This window comes from Podarcis cretensis (genome assembly GCF_951804945.1).
Source record: "Podarcis cretensis genome assembly, chromosome: 1".
Lineage (NCBI taxonomy): Eukaryota > Metazoa > Chordata > Lepidosauria > Squamata > Lacertidae > Podarcis > Podarcis cretensis.
The window spans coordinates 4373494-4399803 of NC_137170.1; the positions used below are offsets into that span (position 1 = coordinate 4373494).

Consider the following 26310-nt stretch of genomic DNA (forward strand, 5'->3'; position numbering starts at 1 on the left):
ACTTCTCGCAATGAGGGAACCGCCAGAAGGCCCTCGGCGCTAGACCTCAGCGTCCGGGCTTAAATATCTATAAAGTCTCCTGCAGACATTAATCGAAACAAGTCCAGGTATGTATTTTAGGGCACTGTTTTGTGAAGTGTTCTCTGCATTTCCCCCATGCTTTTTGAAGCTCTTGTCTAGTGTGATCTCTAAATCCAGGACTTCTAATGCAGTTAAAGAGGGAGAAGAACTTCTACTCCTTTTCTCTAAACTGAAAAGTCCCCCAAAAATGCTGCAACCTTTTCCCAGAGTGGAGTTTCTCCATCTCCATCTTGCTAGCCGTTTTCCAACTCTACAAGATCCTTTGGGAGGTGAGGCAACCAGAAAAAGAAGTGAAATAATTTCCTGGAGTGTGGTTCCTGGTTCCTTTGCAACAAGCAAACATGCAAAGCTTAGGCGCCAACATTCTCTTTCACACTTCCTCGACTGCTGAGCAATCCCCCTGGCAATCTTTGCTTGATGCCCTGCATGGTCTACTTTCTTGTGCGCTGAGAGCTGCCAAACTGAAGGTGCTGCAATAGTGGCTTGAGCAGATTCTCTTGGCTTAAAACCAGCCACACTCACAGTCCCAATGTGCACAGACCATGAACCTTCTAGGACAGGGGTAGGCAACCTAAGGCCTGGGGGCCGGATCTGGCCCAATTGCCTTCTCAATCCGGCCCACGGACAGTCCAGGAATCAGTGTATTTTTACATGAGTATCATAGAATCATAGAATCATGGAAGAGACCACAAGGGCCATCGAGTCCAACCCCCTGCCAAGCAGGAAACACCATCAGAGCACTCCTGACATATGGTTGTCAAGCCTCTGCTTAAAGACCTCCAAAGAAGGAGACTCCACCACACTCCTTGGCAGCAAGTTCCACTGTCAAACAGCTCTTACTGTCAGGAAGTTCTTCCTAATGTTTAGGTGGAATCTTCTTTCTTGTAGCTTGGAACCATTGCTCCGTGTCCGCTTCTCTGGAGCAGCAGAAAACAACCTTTCTCCCTCCTCTATGTGACATCCTTTTCTATATTTGAACATGGCTATCATATCACCCCTTAACCTCCTCTTCTCCAGGCTAAACATGCCCAGCTCCCTTAGCCGTTCCTCATAAGGCATCGTTTCCAGGCCTTTGACCATTTTGGTTGCCCTCCTCTGGACACGTTCCAGTTTGTCAGTGTCCTTCTTGAACTGTGGTGCCCAGAACTGGACACAGTACTCCAGGTGAGGTCTGACCAGAGCAGAATACAGTGGCACTATTACTTCCCTTGATCTAGATGCTATACTCCTATTGATGCAGCCCAAAATTGCATTGGCTTTTTTAGCTACCACGTCACACTGTTGGCTCATGTCAACTTTGTGGTCAACCAAGACTCCTAGATCCTTTTCACATGTACTGCTCTCAAGCCAGGTGTCACCCATCTTGTATTTGTGCCTCTCATTTTTTTTGCCCAAGTGCAATACTTTACATTTCTCCCTGTTAAAGTTCATCTTGTTTGTTTTGGCCCAGTTCTCTAATCTGTCAAGGTCATTTTGAAGTGTGATCCTGTCCTCTGGGGTGTTAGCCACCCCTCCCAGTTTGGTGTCATCTGCAAATTTGATCAGGATGTGCCCTTTTATTTAAAATGCATCTCTGGGTTAATTTGTGGGGCCTGCCTGGTGTTTTTACATGAGTGGAATGTGTGCTTTTATTTAAAATGCATCTCTGGGTTATTTGTGGGGCATAGGAATTCGTTCATTATTTTTTTTTCCAAAATATAGTCCGGTCCCCCACAAGGTCTGAGGGACAGTGGACAGGCCCCCTGCTGAAAAAGTTTGCTGACCCCTGTTCTAGGGGGCTCTTCGTTCAGCCCCTGTCCCACCCTATCTAAAATATAGAGACAAGGATACTAACCTACCTTCTAAGGCTATTATTGTCAGGATTAAATATGGCAGTGAAGTGGCCAGCAAGGACCCACTGCAATGGTCACATTTCTCCTCTATTTGAAGATCTAAACTGGTTACCAGTGTTCATGATCTCTTACACTGGGTCAGACCATTGGTGCAAATAGCTCAGCAATTTCTACAGGACCCTATCTGAAATTTAGATTTGTTTCTAAAGGAGTCAATAATACCGGCCTCCCAATTGGATGGAAAGGCCCTCAGCGCTGGACCTCAGTATCTGAGCAGAACGATGGGGGTGGAGACGCTCCTTCAGGTATACTGGACCAAGGCCGTTTAGAGCTTTAAAGGTCAGCCCCAACATTTTGAATTGTGCTCAGAAACGTACATTCCCTAATGAGGCCTTCCATCACCAGTACCCCTTCCACCATTCGGCTTCCGTTCGTAGACCAAGGTAAAATTCGCTAACCGGAACACTACTTCCGGTTTTGCAGAGTTCGTAAACAGGGAGTTCATAAACAGGGCTGTTCTTAAACCGAGTTACCACTGTATCTTACAAAAGTTCACTCTGGTGAAACAAGATTTGGAATACTTTATGGGCCCTACTTTTAATTATGGAAATCTGGCAGACTTGACAAGAAGGAATATGACCATTGTTGGGTTGGACCTCTCCCGAGAACTGCTTTTCAATATTAAAGATTATCAAGAAGATCGGCAGATGGGACATGAAAAAGAGTTAAGAGCCTCGGATTTAAGATCTCCAGGTTGATGGACTGTTGTAAGCTGATGGAACTATTTGGTAGGGGCTGAGACCGGGGAGGGGAGACGGTGAAAGAAAATTGGGAATTTAAAGTGTATATATTGAGATTTTTTTAAAAAATTGCTTTTAATGAGAGATGGAGAAATCATGGAATGGAATTTTTATGACCCATGGGGAAATGTCTTAAGAGAATAAGTTTAAATATATCAGTTTTAATGAGAAATAAGATTAAATAAAGTAAAAGTAGATGGCTAATTGGTGAAAGAGAGAATGGAAAATTACAGCATATTAAGATAAATTATTAGGATAAAAACAAAGATGAAGGATTTGCTGAAATACCTATTTGAACTAGAAAACAAAGAGGGGAGGTGTGAGGAGGTCAAGGAAATAAGTCCTAGAAAGAAAATCATGTAAAGGTTTAACTTGTTCTTTTTTTCTTTTTTGATTGTATGTATTTTCTAACTGGGACGCAGGTGGCGCTGTGGGTTAAAGCCTCAGCGCCTAGGGCTTGCCGATCAAAAGGTCGGCGGTTCGAATCCCTGTGGCGGGGTGCGCTCCTGCTGCTCGGTCCCAGCGCCTGCCAACCTAGCAGTTCGAAAGCACCTCCGGGTGCAAGTAGATAAATAGGGACCGCTTACTAGCGGGAAGGTAAACAGCGTTTCCGTGTGCGGCTCTGGCTCTGGCCAGAGCAGCGATGTCATGCTGGCCACGTGACCCGGAAGTGTCTCCGGACAGCGCTGGCCCCTGGCCTCTTAAGTGAGATGGGCGCACAACCCCAGAGTCTGTCAAGACTGGCCCGTACGGGCAGGGGTACCTTTACCTTTACCTTTATTTTCTAACTATTTTTTTCCTTTTTAGCTGTTTTTGCCTTTTTTTGCTTTTTATTTTCTTTTCATTTTTTTCTTGGAAATGTCTTGTTTCTTGTATTGTGTTTTTTTTCTCTTTTTCTTTTTGTACTGTTTTAAAACCTGAATAAATTATATATATATATATATATATATATATATATATATATATATGTTCACTTTTCTGAGCCCCCTCCATTAAAGTCTTGGGTACAAGATGGGTGGGTTCCTTGCTCAGAAATATGACCTTCACTGCTCCCAGTCATCAAAGGACCCCATCCTCTATGAGGGCAAAGTCAGTTGCGACCAAGCTCTGGGTGAAATATATGAAGTGGCAGTGGCAGCTTGGCCCCATGGTACCTTTTGACTGTGGGATGTAACATCACTGAAGCAGTCAAATACAACATTTCCTGTTTTCCCAGAGTGGACACACAGGGGAACATTGCTCCAGCCAGGAGGACTTCCTGTCACAGCTTGTCTGGAGCATCCTCCCCCTGTATGTGACCAGGTAGGTGGGCGTGACCCTAAAAGGTAAAGGTAAAGGTACCCCTCCCCGTACGGGCCAGTCTTGACAGACTCTGGGTTGTGCGCCCATCTCACTTAAGAGGCCAGGGGCCAGCGCTGTCCGGAGACACTTCCGGGTCACGTGGCCAGCGTGACATCGCTGCTCTGGCCAGAGCCAGAGCCAGAGCCGCACACGGAAACGCCGTTTACCTTCCCGCTGGTAAGCGGTCCCTATTTATCTACTTGCACCCGGAGGTGCTTTCGAACTGCTAGGTTGGCAGGCGCTGGGACCGAGCAGCGGGAGCGCACCCCGCCGCAGGGATTCGAACCGCCGACCTTTCGATCGGCAAGTCCTAGGCGCTGAGGCTTTAACCCACAGCGCCACCTGCGTCCCTTGGGCGTGACCCTAGCAGACCCTATAAAGGGGCTGGTCACGGAGTCATCTTCCTCTTATGCTGCCCTCTTTTGATCCCTTCTCTCCATTTTGCTGTCTGCTGTCTGCTGGCTCTCAGCCAGCAACACAAGGGCTCATCCCTCACAGAAGATGAACCCACACTTTTCTCTGTAACCGTAACTGCAAGATAAAGCCTGCCTTCAGGACCATACTGTGAACTGAATGTATGCAAACCTTAACATTACTTTTAAAGGAAGACTGCTGTGTCACTATTGTTTTTAAGAGGGAACCAAAGGGGATTTACCAGGAACAATCCAATCTGGATTGCTTAACTCAAAGGATTCTCACGAATCCATCCACTAACTTACTGCAGTGTACAAGGAAATGTGCTACATGACTCACTAGTGTGAGGAAGGATAATATTTAATCAATATATCCTCTCCTATTATCCTCAACATTCCCACATGGACAACTTTTGCTTGGTTACGAAAAGCAGGTGAAGTCCCAGGCCCTGTGTCTTGCTCCAAAGAGCTCTCCAGAAAGTTTTGTTTGATGCCATCCACGGCCAGTCCAAGGCATTTTGCCACCTGAGGCGGAAGAAAAGTTGACCACCCCCTAATTCCACATATAGAAGTCAATCTTACTTCCACACTGGTGACATGGTAGCATTCCCCACCATGCCTGAGGCAGCAGGTCAGATTTCTAAGTGGGGCAGGAGTGGCCATGTGGAAACAGCAGAGACTGGTACCCAGGAGGAACAGCCAGAAACTGCTGCTGCTACTCCTGAGTCAATGCTGCCTGAGGCAGTTGCCTTACTCGATCTAATAGCAGGGCCAACCCCAATCCCTTGCCTGCTATTGTCTAATAGCAGTTACTTGGCCATTCACCTGTCAATATTTATGAATTACAGTCTCGAAAACGAGGCAATTCAGTATGTCTCGGAAGATCATTAGAATTCATTGCAATGATGAATTAAAACGTATTTCAGAAGGCTGATTTTAAATGCATTCCTCTTAACAGAACTGGGCCAGGCAAGTTGACTTTGGTGCAGTGATGCCACTTTGCTGAATTGGGATCATTGGGCGAGGGCTGAGGGGACCTGGGTTCAGAGGTCCTGAAACTCATGGGATGGGCCAGCCACTGTTCCCTAGCCCATGGGGATGAAAACACTGTGAACCCATGCACTAAATCATCATCATCATCATCATAGCATTCTCACATGCGAGAGAAAGAGGATGGATAATTAATAAATAAAATATCCTCGCCTACTCATCTAAATCCATCTAACAGATAAGCTGTAATGCCATTCAACAAAGATGATCAAGGGTCTGGAAACCAAGCCTTATGAGGAACACTTGAGGGAGTTGGGGGTTCTTAGCCTGGAGAAGACGAGACTGAGAGGAGATGTAATGGGCATCTTCAAATATCTTAAGGGCTGTCACATGGAAGAAGGAGCAAGCTTGTTGTCCCCTGCTCCGGAGCGTAGGACTCGAACCCATGGATTTAAGTGACATGGATTCCAACTAAACATGAGAAAGAACCTTCTGGAATGCACTCCTTTAGAAGGTGGTGGGTGCGCCTTCCTTGGAGGTTTTAAAGCAGAGTTTGTCTGGCCATCTGTCATGGATGATTTGGTTGAGATTCCAGCATTGCAAGGGGTTGGGCTAGATGACCCTCAAGGCCCCTTACAATTCTACAATTCTATGATGGGGGGGGTGGTGACAGAAATGAGAGAGTAAGGAAGGTTGGAAAAGAAGAGAGAATGTGGGAGAAAGAGAGAAAAGAAGGAGAGAGAGAGAGAGAGAGAGAGAGAGAGAGAGAGAGAGAGAGAGGGATGTGAGTGGCTGAAAGAGAGAAATGGGGTGCTCTGTCCAGTTCTGCCCATCACTGGCTCTGACTCCAATACTTCCCCTCTGTCTATGGCCAACCCTGGTCTGCACCCCCCGACCAATAATTACCTGATGGGAGTTGTAGTCCAAAACACCTAGGGTGCACCAGGTTGCAGAAGGCAAGGCTGGTGCCTTGGCTGTTGGGCACCCTTGTTTCCAAATGCTCCCACCACAACAAATGGCATTTTGTGTATTCCTGGTTCATGCGCTTGAGGAGAAATGTCCCATTGCCACCTCTCACACGGCACCTTGAGCAGCGCTAAATTCATTACAGTGGTACCTCGGGTTACAGGCGCTTCAGGTTACAGACACTTCAGGTTACAGACTCCACTAACCCAGAAATAGTACCTCGGGTTAAGAACTTTGCTTCAGAATGAGAACAGAAATTGTGCGGCGGCAGCAGCAGCAGGAGGCCCCATTAGCTAAAGTGGTACCTCAGGTTAAGAACAGTTTCAGGTTAAGAACGGACCTCCGGAACGAATTAAGTTCCTAACCCAAAGTACCCCTGTATTGACTATGAGACCTGAAGCTAAAAGGTTTGGCTGCTCTTAAGTCATAGCATACCACATACATTGTTTCAGCAATCCATGCAAAAACCCAGAGGAGAGCGAGGCAGTGTGATTATCCCCACATTTGTGACCCTGAGGGCACTTTGCATTTCATGGATGAGCAGAGAGGAAACAGGGTCTCCTTGCTCACGATGCAACACTTAGCCGTAATTTTGCACACCCTGTTGGTTCTGGCTACACCAGGCAGAATCGTAGCTGGAGTTTCAACTGACAGTGATGGGTGTACATGCACTTCATCTCCAACAGAGGCAGATGCTTCTGGTTTGCGCATTGGAACATGGACTTCACAGTCCGGGTGCGACATTTGCAAAAAGCAAAAGCAAAAATATCACCACCGCCAAACCCTCTCCAGGGATAAATGTGTCACTAGGTGGCTTCTTCCTACACACCATACTGAACATGCCACATCCTGGCTCCCTGCCCAGACAGCTCAGTGAGGGTGATCGGGTGTGTGTGTGAGAGGGGAATCAATTATGCCAATGTGCATCCATGCGCTGATGCCTGGCTTACGTGTTCCATCAGGGTACGTGGGGGAGGAGGGGATATCCAGCCACATCAGAGTCGCTTCTCTGCCCTAGTTACCTCAGAGGCAGGGTCACTATCCTGCAGCCAGATCCCCTGTGACAGCTAGACATGGGTAGCAGGTGGGTGGGTGGAGTGGGGTGTAGAATGGGTGGATTTGGTGGGAGACTAAAACCGTACCCCTCATCTCATTCTTCCCACCCACCACTGGAATGGCTGCTCCATATTTATTCAACCAGTCTTTGCCAACCTGGTGTCTTCCAGATGTTGTCAAACTATAACTCCCATTGCATTCGTGCCGGCTGGGGCCAATGAGAGTTGCAATCCGACAACATCAGGAGGGCACTAGGTTGGCAAAGGCTGCATCAAGCAACATCAAGTGTCATCTGAAATAATTTGCAGAGAGGCTGGTCAGCATTCAGGAGAGAAATCTAATCCTCCAGAAAGCAGCCTCCGAAATCTCCTCTGATGCTCTTGAGATCTGTCACTGGCTTAAAGCCCCTCTCTCCACAGACCCTTCATTTGAACCCAATAATTCATTTTCTTCCCAATGCCAATGGCCAGCTCTGTCGTCAATGAAGGATCAGGGCTGAAAATATCACCTCTGACAGGCATAGGCAAAGCGTTCCCCCCTCTTAACAAAATAAACACGACACATTCCTGCGCATATGGCAACACAGAAATGCAGCTGAGAGACCCAAAACAGCTGCACTGAGCCAGGATTGATCCCAGCACCCTGCCCAGCACCCCTGGCTCTAGATATCTGGTCCTGCCCTTTTGCAGCCTTCCTTAAAAAATGAGAGGTGCGTTTGCAAGAATAGCTTGTGGAGGTTCCTGTGGGGAACGTCGCCTAGATATGGGCAAAGGCAATGGAAGCCTGGGCAGTCCCAGGGGTGATATAAGGAAAGTCGAGGGCTGCAGCATAACAAAGTCTATTCCATCCCTGCTCCTAACCACCCCCTACACCCACTCATCTGTCAATGTTAAATTTATCCACCCCCGATGCTCCCACCCCCCCCCCACCCCCAGGACTGTGTTGCTTTGCACTGCAGGCAGCTTGGTGCAAACACTTGAACAGCAGCCAAGAAAATGGGGGGGGGGGTGGCAAGAGCCTAGGGAAAAAAGGCAATGGAGCCCCAGCAGTTCTGCGCTTCGAAATCAGGGTGAGAGACACCCCAAGAAGCAGCCGGATTGGCTGACAGACAGGAGGGGCAGCAGCTGGGGGGGTCTGGAAAGGGACTCCTGGAAGCCCACCGAGGAGCAAAGACTGGGAAGAAGGTTGTTTACATGGAGCTGAGACTGAATCATTAAAGGCGAGGGAGGGAGATGGGGGGTGGGATTGATTAGTCAGGTAGGGAGGAAGCTGGCTGATGAGAGGAAAGGGGTGGGAGGGAGGGAGGGAAGGAAGGAAGGAAGGATGAGAGTGTTCGCTCGTCCATACTGTCATTTAATATGGATGTACATCTATTGATTCTCAGTTACCCGTATGACGTTCTCTTCCAAATCACTGCCTCCACAAACGTTCCTTCTCCCTCAGTCTGGATTTTCACATACCAGGCATGCTCTAAAAATGAGAGAGTATGAGAAAATCCGTAGGGAGCAAGAGGAAAGTGTGCGGAGGCTGTGATTTAGAGGAGAGTGTCCTATGGGCAAATTAAAATTAATGGAGGGACAGGAAGCTTGCTATTCACATTGGGGGACGGTGTGGATGAACCCTAAGGAGGGACCCTGCAGAGAAAGACGAAGTGGGGCAATGAAGGGAGTCAAGAGATGGAAAGGGAAGAAGGGAACTCTTCAAAACTGACTGCCCAACTAGTGCCCACCAGCTGCTTGGGACTACAACTCCCATCAGCCCCAGTGAGCCATGGTGAGCCATGGACTCTGGAGTTGTAGTCAGGTAACATCTGGTGGGGGGCACCAAGTTGAGGAAGGCGGAGAGAGAGAAGGGGGGGGGGAAGGAGAGAGAGAGTTGGAGACTGAAGACCTTTAAACAGAACCATGTGAAGAGGTAGATAAGTGAGAGAGATGGAGAGAGAAGAGAAGAGAAATGAAATGGATGGATGGATAGGAGAGATGGAAAGAAGCCCCCCACATAGAATGGACCGGGAGCTGCCTTCAGGTTACTGCATGCCAGCCCTGTAGTATAGTGGTTAGAGTGTTGAACTAGGGCCTGGAAGGTCAGGGTTCAAATCCCCCCTTGAATCTCCATGGGTGACCTTGGGCCAATCAGCCTACCCTACCTGGCACGGAATTGTTGTGGGTTGAAGTGGGGAGTGGGGAGAACCATGAGCTCCTTGGAGAAAAAGGTAATATATAAATGCAATAAGCAAACAAATAAAAGGTCTTCCCACCTCCCGCCCGCCCACAGACACACTCCCGGGGGCTGACCTTGTGGAGCTTCCACATGGCACCCAGGGCCTTGACCTCGTGGCTGGAGTGCTTGCCCTCCTCCAGGCACTGGTAGCAGACGGGCACCTTGCACTGGACACAGTACATGCTGTGGTTCTCCAGTTCGTGGTCGGTGCAGGTGGAGATCTTGCGCGGGCTGAGCCTCCGGCTGACCCGGCCCTGGGCAGGGGGCAACAGGCGGTGCTTGGCTAGCGGCCCCCGCGGCGGGTGGCAGCGCAGGCGGCAGGGGTCGCAGTAGAAGACGTCGCACTGCTCGCACATGACGGTGGCCTCCTTGGGCGCCTTCTCGCACAGCTGGCAGCGCAGGGCGGCCGCCTTGCTCTGCTGGTAGCGGTCGATGACGCCCTCCAGGACGCGGTTCTTGGGGAAGCCGCGCAGGCCCCGCTCGTCCAGGATCAGGCTGCGGTGGCACTGCGGGCACGTCAGGCAGGAGTTGCGCGGCACTGGCGCCAGAGAAGCGGCCGAGGCCGGCGGCAAGTGCGCGGCGGGCGGCACGGTCGGCGGGAAGACGCGCACGCCGTTGGGAGACTTCTGGCACGGCGTGGTGGGCGCGCTGGCGAAGCCGCCGTACGAGCCGTAGCCGCTGTCCGCCTCGCTGTACAGGCTCATCTTGTCCAGGTCCAGGTAGTCATAATCGGAGGCCGAGCCGCCGGAGCCCGAGGCGCGACGGCTCTGCGGCGAGTCCGCCTCGGGCGTCTGCACCAGGATGTTGCGGGCGCACGCCTGGCACAGGTTGTGCGAGCAGGGCAGGATCAGCGGCTCCCGGTAGAAGGAGCCGCACACCGGGCACTTGAGCTCCTCTTCCATCTCGTCCATGGAGCACAGCAGCCGCCGCTGCCCCTCGACGGCCACAGCAACAGCAACGAGCGAGCGAGCAAGCGGGAGGAGGCGCTTTCAGCACCACGGACGGCGGACAGCGCCTGCTGCTGCTGCTGCGCCGACAGCCAGCCTTGCTCTGCCTGCGCGCCGCCAGCCTCTGCGAGCGCCTGGCTGCCGCAGCCGCCCCTCCACTCCTCGCCCCCCCCCCCCACGCTCGCCATTGGCCAGTTCCATCCCAGTGCCCGGCCTCCATTGGCCCAGGGAAGCCGCCCCCGGAGAGAGGAGCTCCTCCTCCTGCCCCCCTGCCCTCGCCGAGGAGGGGGCGGCCGCAGCAGAGGAGAGGCGCCGCTCCTGCTGCGGAAAAGGAAGCGCACGTCCTCTCGGGAGCGTTGGATGCGGCTTAGGCGCCCACCCGCACTCCCACGACACCCTAGGGTGCTTCGCCCAGGACCCAGGAGGACGCCGTCGCCCAGTACAAGGGGATCACGGCTTGGCTGGCGGAACCGCAGCCCAGTTGGGACTGGGAGACCTGTAAATGGGATTGCGGGGGGGGGGCTGAACGTGGCGGGTTGGATCCCCGTTTAGCGCAGCATCTTAGCCAGACTGATGCGTCTGGGAAGCTTGTAAATCAGGCGGGAAGGCGATTGCCCCTCTCCCTGTTTAATCTCTTCTCCGCCACCCAGTCCCGCGCCACTCGCAGTTAATATCTGAAGACAATTTGCCTCTGAACACAGAGGGCAGGGATGGGGCCCCCGAAGTACTTCAGATGCTATTGGACTGCAGCACCCTCTGACCATTGATCGTGCTGGCTTAGAATGATGGCAGCTGGAGTCCAATAACACCTGGAAAACACCTGTTTTAGGGCCATCCATGCATCACCTCCTCTTGTGGTAGCAAAAGTCCACAATTTAATCCTGGACTGGGAGAAGACTTCCCTGGCGTCTCTTAGGAGTCATTTTTGTCTATGTGGTCTGTGATGGGTCTGTGTGGTATCCAACACAGCTGTTCCACTAGCGCAGTGGATTTCTGCTTGAGCCACAGAATCCCCCCCCCCCACTCTCCTCCTCTATTCACCTCCCAGAGATAACAATCCCCAGAGTTCCCTGGGAAGAGAGATTAATTGTTAAACTTCCTTCCGGCAAATCCTGCAGCCAAGCTGGTGCCCGCCAATCCATACCCACTTGTGGGACATCTTCAGGAATAGAAAAAGCCAAGGTATAAACCCTTTTATACCTGGGACGTGGGTGGCACTGTGGGTTAAACCACAGAGCCTAGAACTTGCCAATCAGAAGGTCGGCAGTTCAAATCCCCGTGACAGGGTGAGCTCCCGTTGCTCGGTCCCTGCTCCTGCCAACCTAGCAGTTCGAAAGCACGTCAAAGTGCAAGTAGATAAATAGGTACCGCTCTGGCAGGAAGGTAAATGGCGTTTCCGTGTGCTGCTCTGGTTCGCCAGAAGCGGCTTAATCATGCTGGCTGCATGACCCGGAAGGTAAACGGCGGCTCCCTCGGCCAATAAAGCGAGATGAGCTCCGCAACCCCAGAGTTGGTCATGACTGAACCTGATGGTCAGGGGTCCCTTTACCTTATAGTTAAACTATGGAGCTCACTCCCACAGCAGGCAGCGATGACCGCCAACATAAATGGTTTTAAAAAGGATTGGACAAATTCATGGAGTAGAGGGTTATCGATAGCTACTGGCCAGGATGGCTCTGCTCTGCCTGAATTGTTGGATGCAGCAATTCTTCTGAATACCAGTTGCTGGAGATCACAGAAGCTTTTGTGCTCATATCCTGCTTGTGGGTTTCACACGGGCATCTGGTTGGCCACTGTGAGAACAGGATGCTGGACTAGAGATACGCCATTGGCCTGTCCCAGCAGGGCTCCTTTACGAGGTCGGGAGCGTTTTCTTGCTGGAATCCATTGCAAGGCCCTTATGCAGGCATTCCTGGGGACTCTTGACAGCTGCTTCCAGGTGCACTGTGCTGGTCCCGGGGGATAACCGTGAGGTGAGGTCCGAGTCCGGTCTGAGGTCGATGGTGCGGTATGGAGGCTGTCCGTCAAAGCTGTAGCTGGGTCCAAGGCGGGGAGTCGGGTGGGGTCAGGAACTCTGGCAGAAGAGCAGGACAGGGTTCAGGCAGGAACAGGCTACCAACAACGTTGCTCCCGCAACCTGGGACTGGGGCTGGCTGGCTTTTATCTGCCCCGAGGCATAGGGCGGCCCCAGTCCACAGGTGACTCGCCTCTCCTGGCCTGGAGGTGAGCACTCCTCCTGCGGGAACTTAGTTCCTTCCGCCTCTCTGCCCTGAGCCTCTGCAGCTCAGGAGAGGCTGGAGGGTTACTGGACCCAGAGGCAACCTCAGCCTCCTCTGACGGGGCTGAGAGTGGAGCACCTGCAGGCAACGGGTCCTCCATCACCTCAGGAGCCAGAGCAGACTCAGCTGATGCCTGCACCTGAGGATCCAGCACAGGTGAGGACCCTTCAGGCTCAGCCCTCAGCCCAGACTCAGCTGGTTCTGGAGGCAGGGACTCCTGTGCAGGCTGGGATTCCTCAGGTTCAGCCTCTGAGTCCGAATCCTAGGCCATCACACCCTCATTTGTTATCCACATTGCCTTCTGTAGCTGCAACCCCTCTACACACACACACACACACACACACACACACACCAAACTAAGCCTGGCTTCCCTTTGGCCAAGTAAAAACCTCCTCTTCTCAATGTCTGCGCCTCTGTGGGCAACCCTGGGTCATTTATCATTGTATCAGGGTGGAGGGTCTGCTTAGCCTGCAAATGAGCAGCAAACCTCCCCATAGGGAAACCAGGAAGTGTGTATCTGAAGAAGTGTGCATGCACACGAAAGCTCATACCAAGAACTAACTTAGTTGGTCTTTAAGGTGCTACTGGAAGGAATTTTTTTATTTTGTTTTGACAGGAAGTGTGGGGCTGCTTTCCCCCTCCCCCTCCCCTTCGTCATGTACCATCATCTCATCCTGTGGCTTTCTACCTGACACGATGTTTCAGCCCTCTTTAACTCGACGAGACAATGCTTTGGGTCATACAAGATGCTGCTGCTCCCTCCATTGTCATGTTCAATATTGCCCCGAGGAGTGTTGCTGTTTCCATAAGCAAAAGAGCTGTAATCATTGCTTCCCTGCTCGCTAAACTCTTTGGAGAGACACAGCGGTGGTTAGGAGTGTGGGAAAAGGTTATGAAACCAGATATAGATTTCCTGATTCGTTTGCGCATGCATTCGGCAGTTAAATAACGAGGAACAGAAAGGCAGTCTTCAAAGTTTGTTTGTTTTTTACATTGAATATGCCCAGGTTTTTCCTTTCTTGAGAGTCGATGGAAGGTAGCCATCTCCAGCAAAAAGTTTTGGGTGTTCTAAAAGGGGGCAGCAGAGTGGGAGGTGGGTCTGAGATGACCTATAGTGCTCTGGTGCAGTTCCTCCCCACCCCAAAAAAAAATTTATTATTGTTTTCAAGTATTTATACAAGAAGCATCAGTACTCAGCAATCCACACACACAGAGAGATGCACTAAATATCTATTTGGTTACATCTAACTTGGAAGTCATTCCAGTTTTTAGGCAAAGGCATCATTCCACAAGTTTCCATGCGTCCTCCGAGGCCTATAACCATGTTCTGCTAGTGTTGCAGGTGTAATAAAACTACGCCAGGTTCCTTGAAAGTATTGGTTTCCATGGGTTGTCGGTTTGTCCATTTATAGTCTTATAAAAGCTGGGTACCTGCCCCTCTCTCTGCTGAGCGGTGGCAAGAGCCCAAGCGGTGCCAGTAACATGGCTTTAGGAATATGGCTTACGGAGAGGCCGGACTGAGATTTGGATATGCTTCAAGGTCCAGACTATGGGAAGTCCCGGAATATTAATAATTGTAATTTGGATGATAATTTGTTCTTTTTTATTTCAGTTTTTTATTTTAATTGGATTATGATTTGACATGTTAATTGGATGTTTTTATTGGAAAATTAATAAAAATGATTTAATGAAAGAATATGGCTTATGGAAGAATGGGGGAAACTGTGGAGAGTAAATTTGAATTTTACTGGTTGTATACTATTAAAAGAAAATTATATGGAAATGATATATAGATGGTACATTACATCTGAAAATGTAGCCAAAATGTACAGAACAGGCTCCAATAAGTGTTGGAAATGTAAAGAAAGGGAAGGTACTTTTTTCACATGTGGCGGAGCTGCAAATTGATTAAAAATTATTGAAATATGATTTATAATGAAATTAAGAAAATGTTTAAGTTCACCTTTAGTAAAAAAAAAAACCCAGAAGCTTTTTTATTAGGCATTTCATGTCAAGAATTGCCAACAGAAAAGAAGAAATTCTTCATGGACACTACGAATGCGGCTAGGATGCTACTAGCCCAAAGATGGAAAAGTGATGAAATACCAACTAAAGAAGAATGGCTACAAAAACTGATGGAATACGCTGATGTGGCGGAACTAACAGAAAGATTCAGAGACAAAGATAATAGAGAATTTAAAAAAAGATTGGGAACCATTCATGCTGTACTTACAGAAACAGTGTAAAGAAATAGATTCACTAGCAGGGCTTGAGTAAACATGTACAATTAACAAAAATAAGTATAAAAACTATAAAGATGATGTCAAGGTGATAAAAGATAACAATAATTAATATAGAGAGTCTCTATGAAGGTACAGGAAAGCAAGCAGAGGAAACCAATATTGGGGGAAACCAAAAGAGGAGGTTGAGGGAAGTCGGGGGGGAGGGGAAATTGGGGTAATGCATATCTTTATTTTGATGAATTGATATGATGTAATATGACAAACCTAGACAGCATCTTAAAAAGCAGAGACATCACCTTGCCAACAAAGGCCCGTATAGTTCAAGCTATGGTTTTCCCAGTAGTGATGTATGGAAGTGAGAGCTGGACCATCAAGAAGGCTGATCGCCGAAGAATGGATACTTTTGAATTATGGTGCTGGAGGAGACTCTTGAGAGTCCCATGGACTGCAAGAAGATCAAACCTCTCCATTCTGAAGGAAATCAGCCCTGAGTGCTCACTTAAAGGACAGATTCTGAAGCTGAGGCTCCAAGACTTTGGCCGCCTTATGAGACGAGAAGACTCCCTGGAAAAGACCCTCATGTTGGGAAAGATGGAGGGCACAAGGAGAAGGGAACGACAGTGGACGAGATGGTGGGACAGTCTTCTCGAAGCTACCAGCATGAGTTTGACCAAACTGCGGGAGGCAGTGGATGACAGGAGTGCCTGATGTGCTCTGGTCCAGGGGGTCACGAAGAGTCTGACACAACTAAACGACTAAACAACAACAACAATATGATAAAAATGTAAAATTTAATAAAAACTTTATTTAAAAAAAGAAGAATATGTCTTATTCACCTGTTTACGCCTTCCGTCTGCATGGAGTCCAGATCTTACTGCATAGGCATTTCAAGAGACCACAGTGCAGGCTGCCTGCAGCCAGTCTCTCCCAAGAACCAACTTGTGTAACAATATTAGACGCCTGAGTTGTGAGGTCCTGATCTCAAACATGCCTGCATTTAGAGTCTTCCAACTCTTTGCAATAGTAAGCCATCAGGCGAGTAACTAGATCCTTGTGGGAAAGTTGTTGAGCAGTACAACAGAAGGGCTATTTTAAGAACCAAAGGGATATCTTGTTTTGTGATAAGACCTGCTAGCTCCTCTCCCATTTCAGCAAGGCTTGCCCAAGAAAGATGCTGTTGGACTCCAACCAATGGCTTCAAGTTAGATTCTAAGCATCAGGGTGGCCTTTCTGGTGGCAAGAGCTGTTTGATGGTGGAACGGACTCCATCAGAAAGTGGTGGGCTTTCCTTCATTGGAGGTTTTAAAGCAGATGTTGAATGCTCATCTGCCAGGCATGATTTAGTTGAGATTCTTGCATCGCAGGGGGTTGGACTACATGACCCCAGGGGTCCCTTCCAACTCCACATTTCTGTGATTCCATGATTCAGCCCATAGCTGTCAACCGTCCCTTATTTGGCGGGAAAGTCCCTTATCCCAGCGCCATGTCCCGCTGCTGTCCCTTACTGATGATGTCCCTTAAATTTCCCGGGTTTCAAAGGATTCAGCTCCTCTCCCTCCCTCCCTGCCGGCCAGGGAGGAGGGAGGCTCCAACTGTGTTGCTTGGCTGTGTTCCTCACCCAATAAGGAGTCTAAGAACGACTGGGGGTGGAGCTTGCATGCCTTGTGCTGATCAAATCAGCCGCGTTGCCTGGGGACTCGCCTCTGCTCAGCGCTTCCCAGCGGAGAGGTGGCGGTGGTTTTCCTTGCTGCATCCCCTTTGCCGGGTTGCTGCGCTGTGGGAACCACCGCTTGAGGCTTCGTTTGGCTGCTGGCTGGGCTTTCTGCCTTTGGCTTCGAGGGGCTCGGAAGTTGAACATACCTGTGCCCTGAAAATCCCTTATTTTGACTGCTGATCCCTTATTTTTGAGGCTGCTGGTCCCTTATTTTCAAATCTGTAAGTTGACAGCTATGATTCAGCCACACAAATGACTGGCATTGTGTGTGTGCTCGGTTCTTCACTGGAGAACCAGCTGCCAGGGGCAAAACTAGGCTTTATTTCACCTGGGTCAAATATGTACACACACACAGGCTGGGAGCCTCAATCGTGCCCCTCTGGAAGCTTCGCCCCGAGCAAAAGAAACCTGGCTAGCTCCCACCCTATCCTGTAGCTACAGCTCTGCCAACAGCCAGGACAAAGCTGCATTTCCTAAGTGTGTGGGCTGGTCCTGAGGTTGATAACTGGCCATTCAAAAGAACAGGGGATCTGCTGAAGCACTGCAGATTTCGTAACGGGCACTGTCTCCTGTCTCATTTCTCCCTGTCTTCCTTGCCAGGATCCAAGACTCAGCTACTTTGAGTGAGTCATCCCTCCTTCCCCAATCCTGCAACGAGAGCCTCATGCCAAAACTCCTTCATCAGCCAAACATCCCCCATCAAGCTGGAGCCAATTCATCATAAACTCACAAAAAACAAAGGCCCATCAGCTCTGAGATTCTGCGTCCACCCGAATGACACAGCTCTAAAGCAAGGCACAGTGGAGATGGCCGATTCTTCCCGGACACCTGCTCTGGTCAAGCCACGCCCCTCACTGGCTCTCCTACATCACAGGATTATAGAATTGTAAAGTTGGCAGGGACACCAAGGGTCATCTGGTCCAACCCCATGCCAAGGGTGAACCTTGGTAATATGGCACCATTGCAAGGCCTAAATTCAAGGCACTCCTGCCCGTTGCACCTCCTCAAAGCTGGGTAAGGGAGATGCTGGGCTTTGGAAAGGAGGCACTGTGGGGTGTAATCCACTGGGAGCAGTCAAATACAACATTCCTTGTTTTCCTAGAATGGACATGCAGGGGAATGTTTGGTCCAGCCAGTCAAAATGTCCTGTTCTTCCTGGGCTTGAGCATCCTTCCTTTTGCATGTGATAGAAGGTGGGCGTGACCTAACCTGTCCAGGTAACAAAAGGACGAGTCACATAGCATTCTCTCCCCCCCCCCCATTTTCTTCTTCTTTGGACCAGCTTCTTAGCTAGGAGTGTTCTGCTAGCTATCTAGCAGAAGCACTGGGACTATTCCCCATATGAGGTAGATCCACGTTTATATATATATATATATATATTTATATATATATATATATATATTATATATTTGTAACTAAGTCTGCCTTCAGGAATCCAACTGTGAACTGATGTAAGTAAACTTCTTTTATTGACTTTAAATAAGATTGTTGTTTCTTTATTATTTTCAGGGGGATTTAAGGAAACTTACTAGGAGTATACAATTCAATCTGAGACAGACTGAATTGTATAATAGTGAGAGGCTTACACAAGCCTGCAACCAGCTATCTGCTGTGCATGTAAGAGAAGGGAATGTAACTCTGCTAAGTAAAGGGACTTGCTAGCGCAAGTTAGGAAGGATATTAATAAACAATATATCCTCTCCTGACACCCTCAACATTCCCACAGGGCTCTGGCAGTGTCCTAGAGCCCTCCAGGAAGCTGGGCAAGCGCTAACTAGGCTTGGGGGAGGAAGAGGGAGGGCTCTAGGACCCTGTCAGAGCCCTCACACCTCCTTCCCAAAGCCCAGCACCTACTAGTGTGAAAGTATCCCCTTGGTCCTTGCACCCTGTGGATGCACTGCCCTAAATCCGTCTCTGTCCATGCAAAGCAGGAATCACAGTTAACAAATCCTGGGAGTTAACAAAAAATGGGAGGGGTAGCTAACACCCCAGAGGACAGGATCACACTTCAAAACGACCTTGACAGATTAGAGAACTGGGCCAAAACAAACAAGATGAATTTTAACAGGGAGAAATGTAAAGTATTGCACTTGGGCAAAAAAAAAAAATGAGAGGCACAAATACAAGATGGGTGACACCTGGCTTGAGAGCAGTACGTGTGAAAAGGATCTAGGAGTCTTGGTTGACCACAAACTTGACATGAGCCAACAGTGTGACGCGGCAGCTAAAAAAGCCAATGCAATTCTGGGCTGCATCAATAGGAGTATAGCATCTAGATCAAGGGAAGTAATAGTGCCACTGTATTCTGCTCTGGTCAGACCTCACCTGGAGTACTGTGTCCAGTTCTGGGCACCACAGTTCAAGAAGGACACTGACAAACTGGAACGTGTCCAGAGGAAGGCAACCAAAAGGGTCAAAGGCCTGGAAACGATGCCTTATGAGGAACGGCTAAGGGAGCTGGGCATGTTTAGCCTGGAGAAGAGGAGGTTAAGGGGTGATATGATAGCCATGTTCAAATATAGAAAAGGATGTCACATAGAGGAGGGAGAAAGGTTGTTTTCTGCTGCTCCAGAGAAGCGGACACGGAGCAATGGCTCCAAACTACAAGAAAGAAGATTCCACCTAAACATTAGGAAGAACTTCCTGACAGTAAGAGCTGTTTGACAGTGGAATTTGCTGCCAAGGAGTGTGGTGGAGTCTCCTTCTTTGGAGGTCTTTAAGCAGAGGCTTGACAACCATATGTCAGGAGTGCTCTGATGGTGTTTCCTGCTTGGCAGGGGGTTGGACTCGATGGCCCTTGTGGTCTCTTCCAACTCTATGATTCTATGATTCCATGATTCTATGAAATCCCTGACTGATAGCCACCCAGCCTCTGTTTATAAACCTCCAATGAAGGAGAGCCCACTGCCTTCCGAGGTCATCTGTTCCACAGTCTAACAGCACTTGCCATCAGAAACTTCTTCCTGATGTATAGCTGGAATCTACTTTCTTGCCCTTTGAATCCATAGGAGTCATGCGCTCCTTGAGAGTCTTTGCGCAGGTGGCGCTGTGGTCTCAACCACTAAGCCTCTTGGGCTTGCCAATTGGAGGGTCAGTGCTTCGAATCCCTACAATGGAGTGAGGTCCCGTTGCTCTGTCCCAGCTCCTGCCAACCCAGCAGCTCAAAAGCACACCAGTGCAAGTAGATAAATAGGTACCGCTGTGGCGGGAAGGTAAACAGCATTTCCATGTGCCCTGGTTTCCATTGCGGTGTCCCGTTGCACCAGAAGCAGTTTACTCCTGCTGGCCACATGACCCGGAAAGCTGTCTGTGGACAAACGCTGGCTCCCTTGGCCTGAAAGCGAGATGAGCGCCGCAACCCCAGAGTCACCTTGACTGGACCTAACTGGACCTTTATATTTGGAAGGGGCATCCTTGAACTCAGATTATAATGCGTAAAATACCACAAAATATACAAAACCCACCAAGAAGGGTCAAATTGAGAAACAAGGACACACAGCTTATAAAATTATTTTTTACAAACATCTCTGAACTCAAAACAAAATAAAAAAATTTCTTCCAGTAGCACCTTAAAGACCAACTAAGTTAGTTCTTGGTATGAGCTTTCGTGTGCATGCACACTTCAGATACACTGAAACAGAAGTCACCAGACCCTTCTATATAGTGAGAAGGTGGGGAGGGGTACTACTCAGAAGGGTGGTGGGATTGGGTGATTGGCAGATAGCTATGATGAGTCTTCCAAAGGTTGCTGAAGACCAGAGAAGGGCAGGGCTGTGGCTCAGTGACATGACACCTGCTCTGCATGCAGAAGGTCCCAGGGTGAATCTGCAATGGCATCTCCATGCAGGGCTGGGAATATCCCCTGCCTGAAGCCATGGACAGCTGCTGCGAGTCAGTGTAAACAATACTGACCTAGATGGACTCACAGTCTGGTTGGGTGTAAGGTGGCTTGCTCTGTTATACTGAATTAGAAAATTTGGTCTTCTCTTCCTTCCAACCCAGTTGTCTTGGTTTTTTCCCCCCTTCCCTCTCCCCAGCTCACACAGAGTTGCAGGGAAAAGGTCAAGAGCCACACAACTGGCAATTAATTTTTGAAGCGCTGTTACTTTCTTGGAAGTGTTCAAACACACACACACACACACACACACACACACACACACACACACATACATATATATATATATATATATATATATATATATATATGGGAAAAATGACATCTAATTTGAATCAAGTGGTAATTAAAAATTCTGCCCTCCTGGTATACTAATTATCTCCCTCCTCTGGACCACTTCAGTCCTCGTGCACCTGAATGTCTCCTGCTGACTTTTTAACGTTAGAAAACTGCCTCACTAAGGCAGAGCTGTATGGAAGTGAGAGCTGGACCATAAAGGAGGCTGATTGCCAAAGAATAGATGCTTTTGAATTCTGGTGCTGGAGGAGATTCTGGAGAGTCCCACGGACTGCAAGAAGATCAAACCTCTCCATTCTGAAGGAAATCAGCCCTGAGTGCTCACTGGAAGGACAGATCCTGAAGCTGAGACTCCAAGACTTTGGCCACCTCATGAGAAGAGAAGACTCCCTGGAAAAGACCCTGAAGTTGGGAAAGATGGAGGGCACAAGGAGAAGGGGGCGACAGAGGACGAGATGGCTGGACAGTGTTCTCGAAGCTACCAGCATGAGTTTGACCAAACTGCGGGAGGCAGTGGAAGACAGGAGTGCCTGGCGTGCTCTGGTCCAGGGGGTCACAAAGAGTCGGACACGACTAAACGACTAAACAACAACAACAAGGCAGAGCTGTGGGTAGCAGCCTTTGGGGAGCTGGGTGCCATAGGCAGCAGTCATCAGTGGGGCTGTGGAGGAAAGAGAAGGAAGTGGTGCTTTTAGGGGGTGGCCCTGGGAGTCCAAGCCCCATATCCTGAACCACCTGCCCCTCTGCTCCTTTTTTAATTTTTGTGAAGAACAGGGGTTCTCTAACTATTATTTGCATTGCAGGGGGGGCTGAATTAAATGACTCTTTGAGTCCCTCCCAACTTTACGATTGGTCATACTGGCTGGGGCTGATGGAAGTCCAACAACATCTCGACTTTTGCACCAATGTTAGCAGGGTGTGGTTTGCTTTTCCTTTTGCTTGGATGAAACCTTCTAAAATAAAAAATAAAAATGAAGTGCTGCTAATCACTGGATTCCTCCAGACAACCTGGATCGGCTTGTACAAAGCTTACATTATGTTACACTACGCCAGGTCTTTGTTGAGCATCCGTTTCTAATTTGTTATACCACAAGAAGCATTCAATAATAAATAATAATAAATTTTATTTTTATCCCGCCCTCCCCAGCCGAAGCCGGGCTCAGAGCGGCTAACAACAGTAAAACCATAAAACACTCTAAAATCATTTCATTATAAAATTAATGCCAATCAAATTAATGGCAACCATTGGGCTAGAAGTTCTGTGAGGATTGCCAAAGGAGTAAGTCAAAGGCCTGGTGGAACAGCTCTGCCTTGTAGGCCCTGCGGAAAGATGTCAAGTCCCGCAGGGCCCTAGTCTCCTGTGACAGAGCGTTCCACCAGATCGGAGCCGCAGCCGAGAAAGTCCTGGCTCTAGTTGAGGCCAGCCTAACCTCCCTGTGGCCCAGGATCTCCAAGATGTTTTTATTTGAGGACCGTAAGTTCCTCTGTGGGACATAGCAGGAGAGGCGGTCCCGTAGGTACGAGGGTCCTAGGGCGCATAGGACTTTAAAGGTTAAAACCGGCACCTTAAACCTGATCCTGTACTCCACCAGGAGCCAGTGTAGCTCATATAGCACCGGGTGAATGTGATCTCGCAGCGAGGACCCCGTAAGGAGTCTCGCCGCAGAATTCTGCACCCGCTGGAGTTTCAGCTTTATTTCCTTGCATTGTGGCTATACACCTTCCCAGTAATCATTCGTTTATTCCACACTTTTCAGTACATTTCTCCATCACTTTCCTTACAGCAAAACATTCAGTTATTTTCAAGTGGATTTACTGCAAAAGGATGGCAGAGGGCTTTAATTCAATTTAATTGTGCAAACCTACATTTCTGATATTCACTTGGGTTCTGCAAAACACTGACTACCTGAGTGAGGGTGACCCATACCTAATATACGGGTGAAGGAGTTGCTATTCCCAAAGGGGGGAGGACTTCACAGGGAAGGAGGGACTTAGAAATGCTAGACCCTGCTGCAAATATATTCATTTCCAAACTACCTGCCCACCTGTCCATTGTAATTCGCCGCAATACAAAGTGGAAATATAGCTGCATTCAGAATGACCCCAGAGAACCTGCCATGGTTCTGAAGTGATCAGACTTGCCAACTGCTAAAAAGTAAATCCCCCTTCTGTTTGGCTAGGCAGCTCAAGAAGAGTTCACCCTTCGTCCCAGATGGCCAGATAAGCTTAATTCCTTGCTCCAATCTGTTCTGAAGAGCTGGGGTCTCCTAAATGGTGCTTCCAAAATGGGAAATTGAAATCTGCTGGAATCTCACCCTGGTAGCTATTTGCACTATGACAGGAATGGGGAACCCCTTTCAGTTTGCCACCCCCACACCCCCACATTTCCTTGTGGAAAACCTTCCAGAAGCTGCATATCAGTTGTGGGTGGGAATGCTAAGAAACCAAAAAAATCAGTGCAGTTTTGAAGGTTGAGTCTGCCATATTGATTCAAAATGGCATCCAGCTGTATCTAAACATAGATGAAAACTCGTTGCCTTGATCTCAGGGATCATCCTGTGAAATTTGGTTACGATATTTTAAGAGATGTCGAAATGCATGGTGAATGAACCAGTTTCTAAAATTTTGTTGTTGTTTAGTCATGTCCGCCTCTTTGTGACCCCATGGACCAGAGCACGCCAGGCACTCCTGTCTTCCACTGCCTATGCAAACCTTTGTTGGCAAGGTGATGTCTCTGTTTTTTAAGATGCTGTCTAGGTTTGTCATTGCTTTCCTCCAAAGAAGCAGGCGTCTTTTAATTTTGTGGCTGCTGTCACCATCTGCAGTGATCATGGAGCCCAAGAAAGTAAAATCTCTCACTGCCTCCATTTCTTCCCCTTCTATTTGCCAGGAGGTGATGGGCCCAGTGGCCATGATCTTGTTTTTTTTGATGTTGAGCTTCAGACCATATTTTGCACTCTCCTCTTTCACCCTCATTAAAAGGTTCTTTAATTCCGCCTCACTTTCTGCCATCAAGTTTGTGTCATCTGCATATCTGAGGTTGTTGATATTTCTTCCGGCAATCTTAATTCCGGCTAGGGATTCATCCAGCCCAGCCTTTCGCATGATGATTCATTGATCATTAAGTGGTTTTGTGCATCTAAACAAATAAATCCCTTGACCATGCCCATCCTTTCTGCACATTCCTGGAGGGGAATTAGCCAACAGCAAGTAGCCCACTTGAATTTGGATGCAAGGTTTATAGACAGAGGTGTTGTCCACGCTCTCTGGGACCATAGAAGGTCTGGTGGGGCTCGGTCCCAACATGGAAAACTGAAAGACAAGGCCCGCTGTCTTTCAAACATATTCTCAAGCTAGGAGATTCTACAATCTCCCTCTCTAGGTAAGATGTTTTTAAACGAGGAACAGGGGATTTCAGGAGCTGTGAAGAATGCCTAATTGTAATCACACCAATTTCAAGGCAGGGAGGCAGAGCAGCTGGGAAGCCCTCACTCAGAGATAAAACTCCTCTGCTAATTAAATGCCGCACCTTTGAATGCCGTTAGAGAGCCATGATTGCAGATTTCAAGTTGGGCACAGTCGACGTCAGAGGAAGCTTGCCAGGGTTCGCCATTTAAAGTAGCACACTTTTTTTTTATTTTTAGCTAATTTGGTTGCCATGGCAGCAGGGAAATTTCAGCACTAGGATGCAAGATGAAACTTAACTTTTTTTCCCTTTCTCTTTTGCCTCCTACTCAATGTATCCTAAAACCCCCCACTGTGGAACAGATTGCACAGAATTAGACTGAAGACAGGCTGTACATTCCCCGCCCACAGAATAACATGCTGACCCACTTTGTCCTTCCACCATTTTACAGAGCCCGCTTTCTCCGGGCTTTCTGGTCCAACCCAAAAAAGCTAGGATGGAACCAGCAAGAGGTGAAAGATCCACTTCAACGTGTCCCTGAGGCTTTGGCGATGCCTTCAGAGTAGTGGCAAGTAAGAAAACCCATTGGCCTAAGCTGGTGGTCACCCAGCTTTTTGGCCTTCTGGGACTCTCCAGATTCTAGGGTCCCTGTTGTGGATGTCATCCTCTCTGGTCTCTTCATAGAATAATGGAATTGGAAGGGACCCCAAGGGTCATCTAGTCCAACCCCCTGAAATGCAGGAATCTCAACTGAAGCATCCATGTCTGATGGCCACCCAACCTCTGCTTAAAAACCTCCAAGGAAGCAGAGTCCACAATCTTCCGAGGGAGACCATCCCACTGTCCAACAACTCTCCACCCCCATCGTTCAGCCCGGACACTGAGGTCCAGCTCCAAGGGCCTTCTGGCGGTTCCCTCCCTGTGAGAAGCAAAACAACAGGGAACCAGGCAGAAGGCCTTCTTGGTGGTGGTGCCCACCCTGTGGAACGCCCTCCCATCAGATGTCAAAGAGATAAACAACTACCTGACATTTAGAAGACATCTGAAGGCAGTACTATTCAGGGAAGTTTTTAGTGTGTGACATTTTAATGTATTTTTAATCTTTGTTGGAAGCTGCCCAGAGTGGCTGGGGAAACCCAGCCAGATGGGCGGGGGACAAATAAATTATTATTATTATTATTATTATTATTATTATTATTATTATTACTGTCCGATAGTTCTTCCTAATGTTTAGTAGGAAACTCATTTCTTGTCATTTGAATCCATTGGTTTCTCCATCTTCTTTGTAGTTGTCCAGGTGTTGTGGGAGGCATTGGCACAGCCCAAGGGGGGGTAGGGGGAGCAGCTGCCCCCCTAGATCAAGTAAAACAATAAAAATACTTAACTGACCAATCACATCTGTTCTGCCCCCCAAAAAAAGTCCTGCCCCCTCAACAAAAACCATGGCTACGCCCATAATGGAAGGTACATGTAGGAGATACTTATAGGAAGGCCACCTATTTGTGAGGTCTTTGGTTAATCGGCTGGAGGGTCTTCTGAAAGTTTTTTGCTGGCACTGTCTCTAATTAGCAGCGTAATCCTCTCCTCCTTAGAGTTAAGTCGCATTGAATTCAGTGGTACTTACCGCGGTGGATTGCAGCCTGAAGATTTCTAATGGAATAGTGATTGAACATTCATTTCACATTTAAAAATTGTGCTTTTTGCATTGGGAAGAGTGGGTTAAAAATATTTTAAAGAAAGAAAGGGATGTCGGGTCCAGAGCAGATTACCATCGTCCTAGAACTGTGCATAGCTGACAGCCAACAGCATATTTCATCAACCATCACCTCA

At 48.6% G+C, this 26310-nt stretch overlaps 1 protein-coding gene across 5 annotated transcripts in view; it reads right to left on the minus strand.

Annotated features, from left to right (window-relative positions):
* Positions 1 to 10738, minus strand: part of TRIM9 (tripartite motif containing 9) — an 80527-nt gene extending 69789 nt beyond the window's left edge. For 2 of the 5 annotated variants that reach the window (XM_079989909.1, XM_079989907.1), the window contains exon 1: positions 9774 to 10720. In XM_079989909.1, the coding sequence (XP_079846035.1) occupies positions 9774 to 10610 (837 nt within the window). In that variant the 5' untranslated portion in view covers positions 10611 to 10720. Of the gene's footprint in view, positions 1 to 9773 lie in introns of all 5 variants that reach the window. The other 3 variants (XM_079989908.1, XM_079989911.1, XM_079989910.1) reach the window with 3 other exon arrangements.
* Positions 10739 to 26310: the final 15572 nt, after the last annotated feature.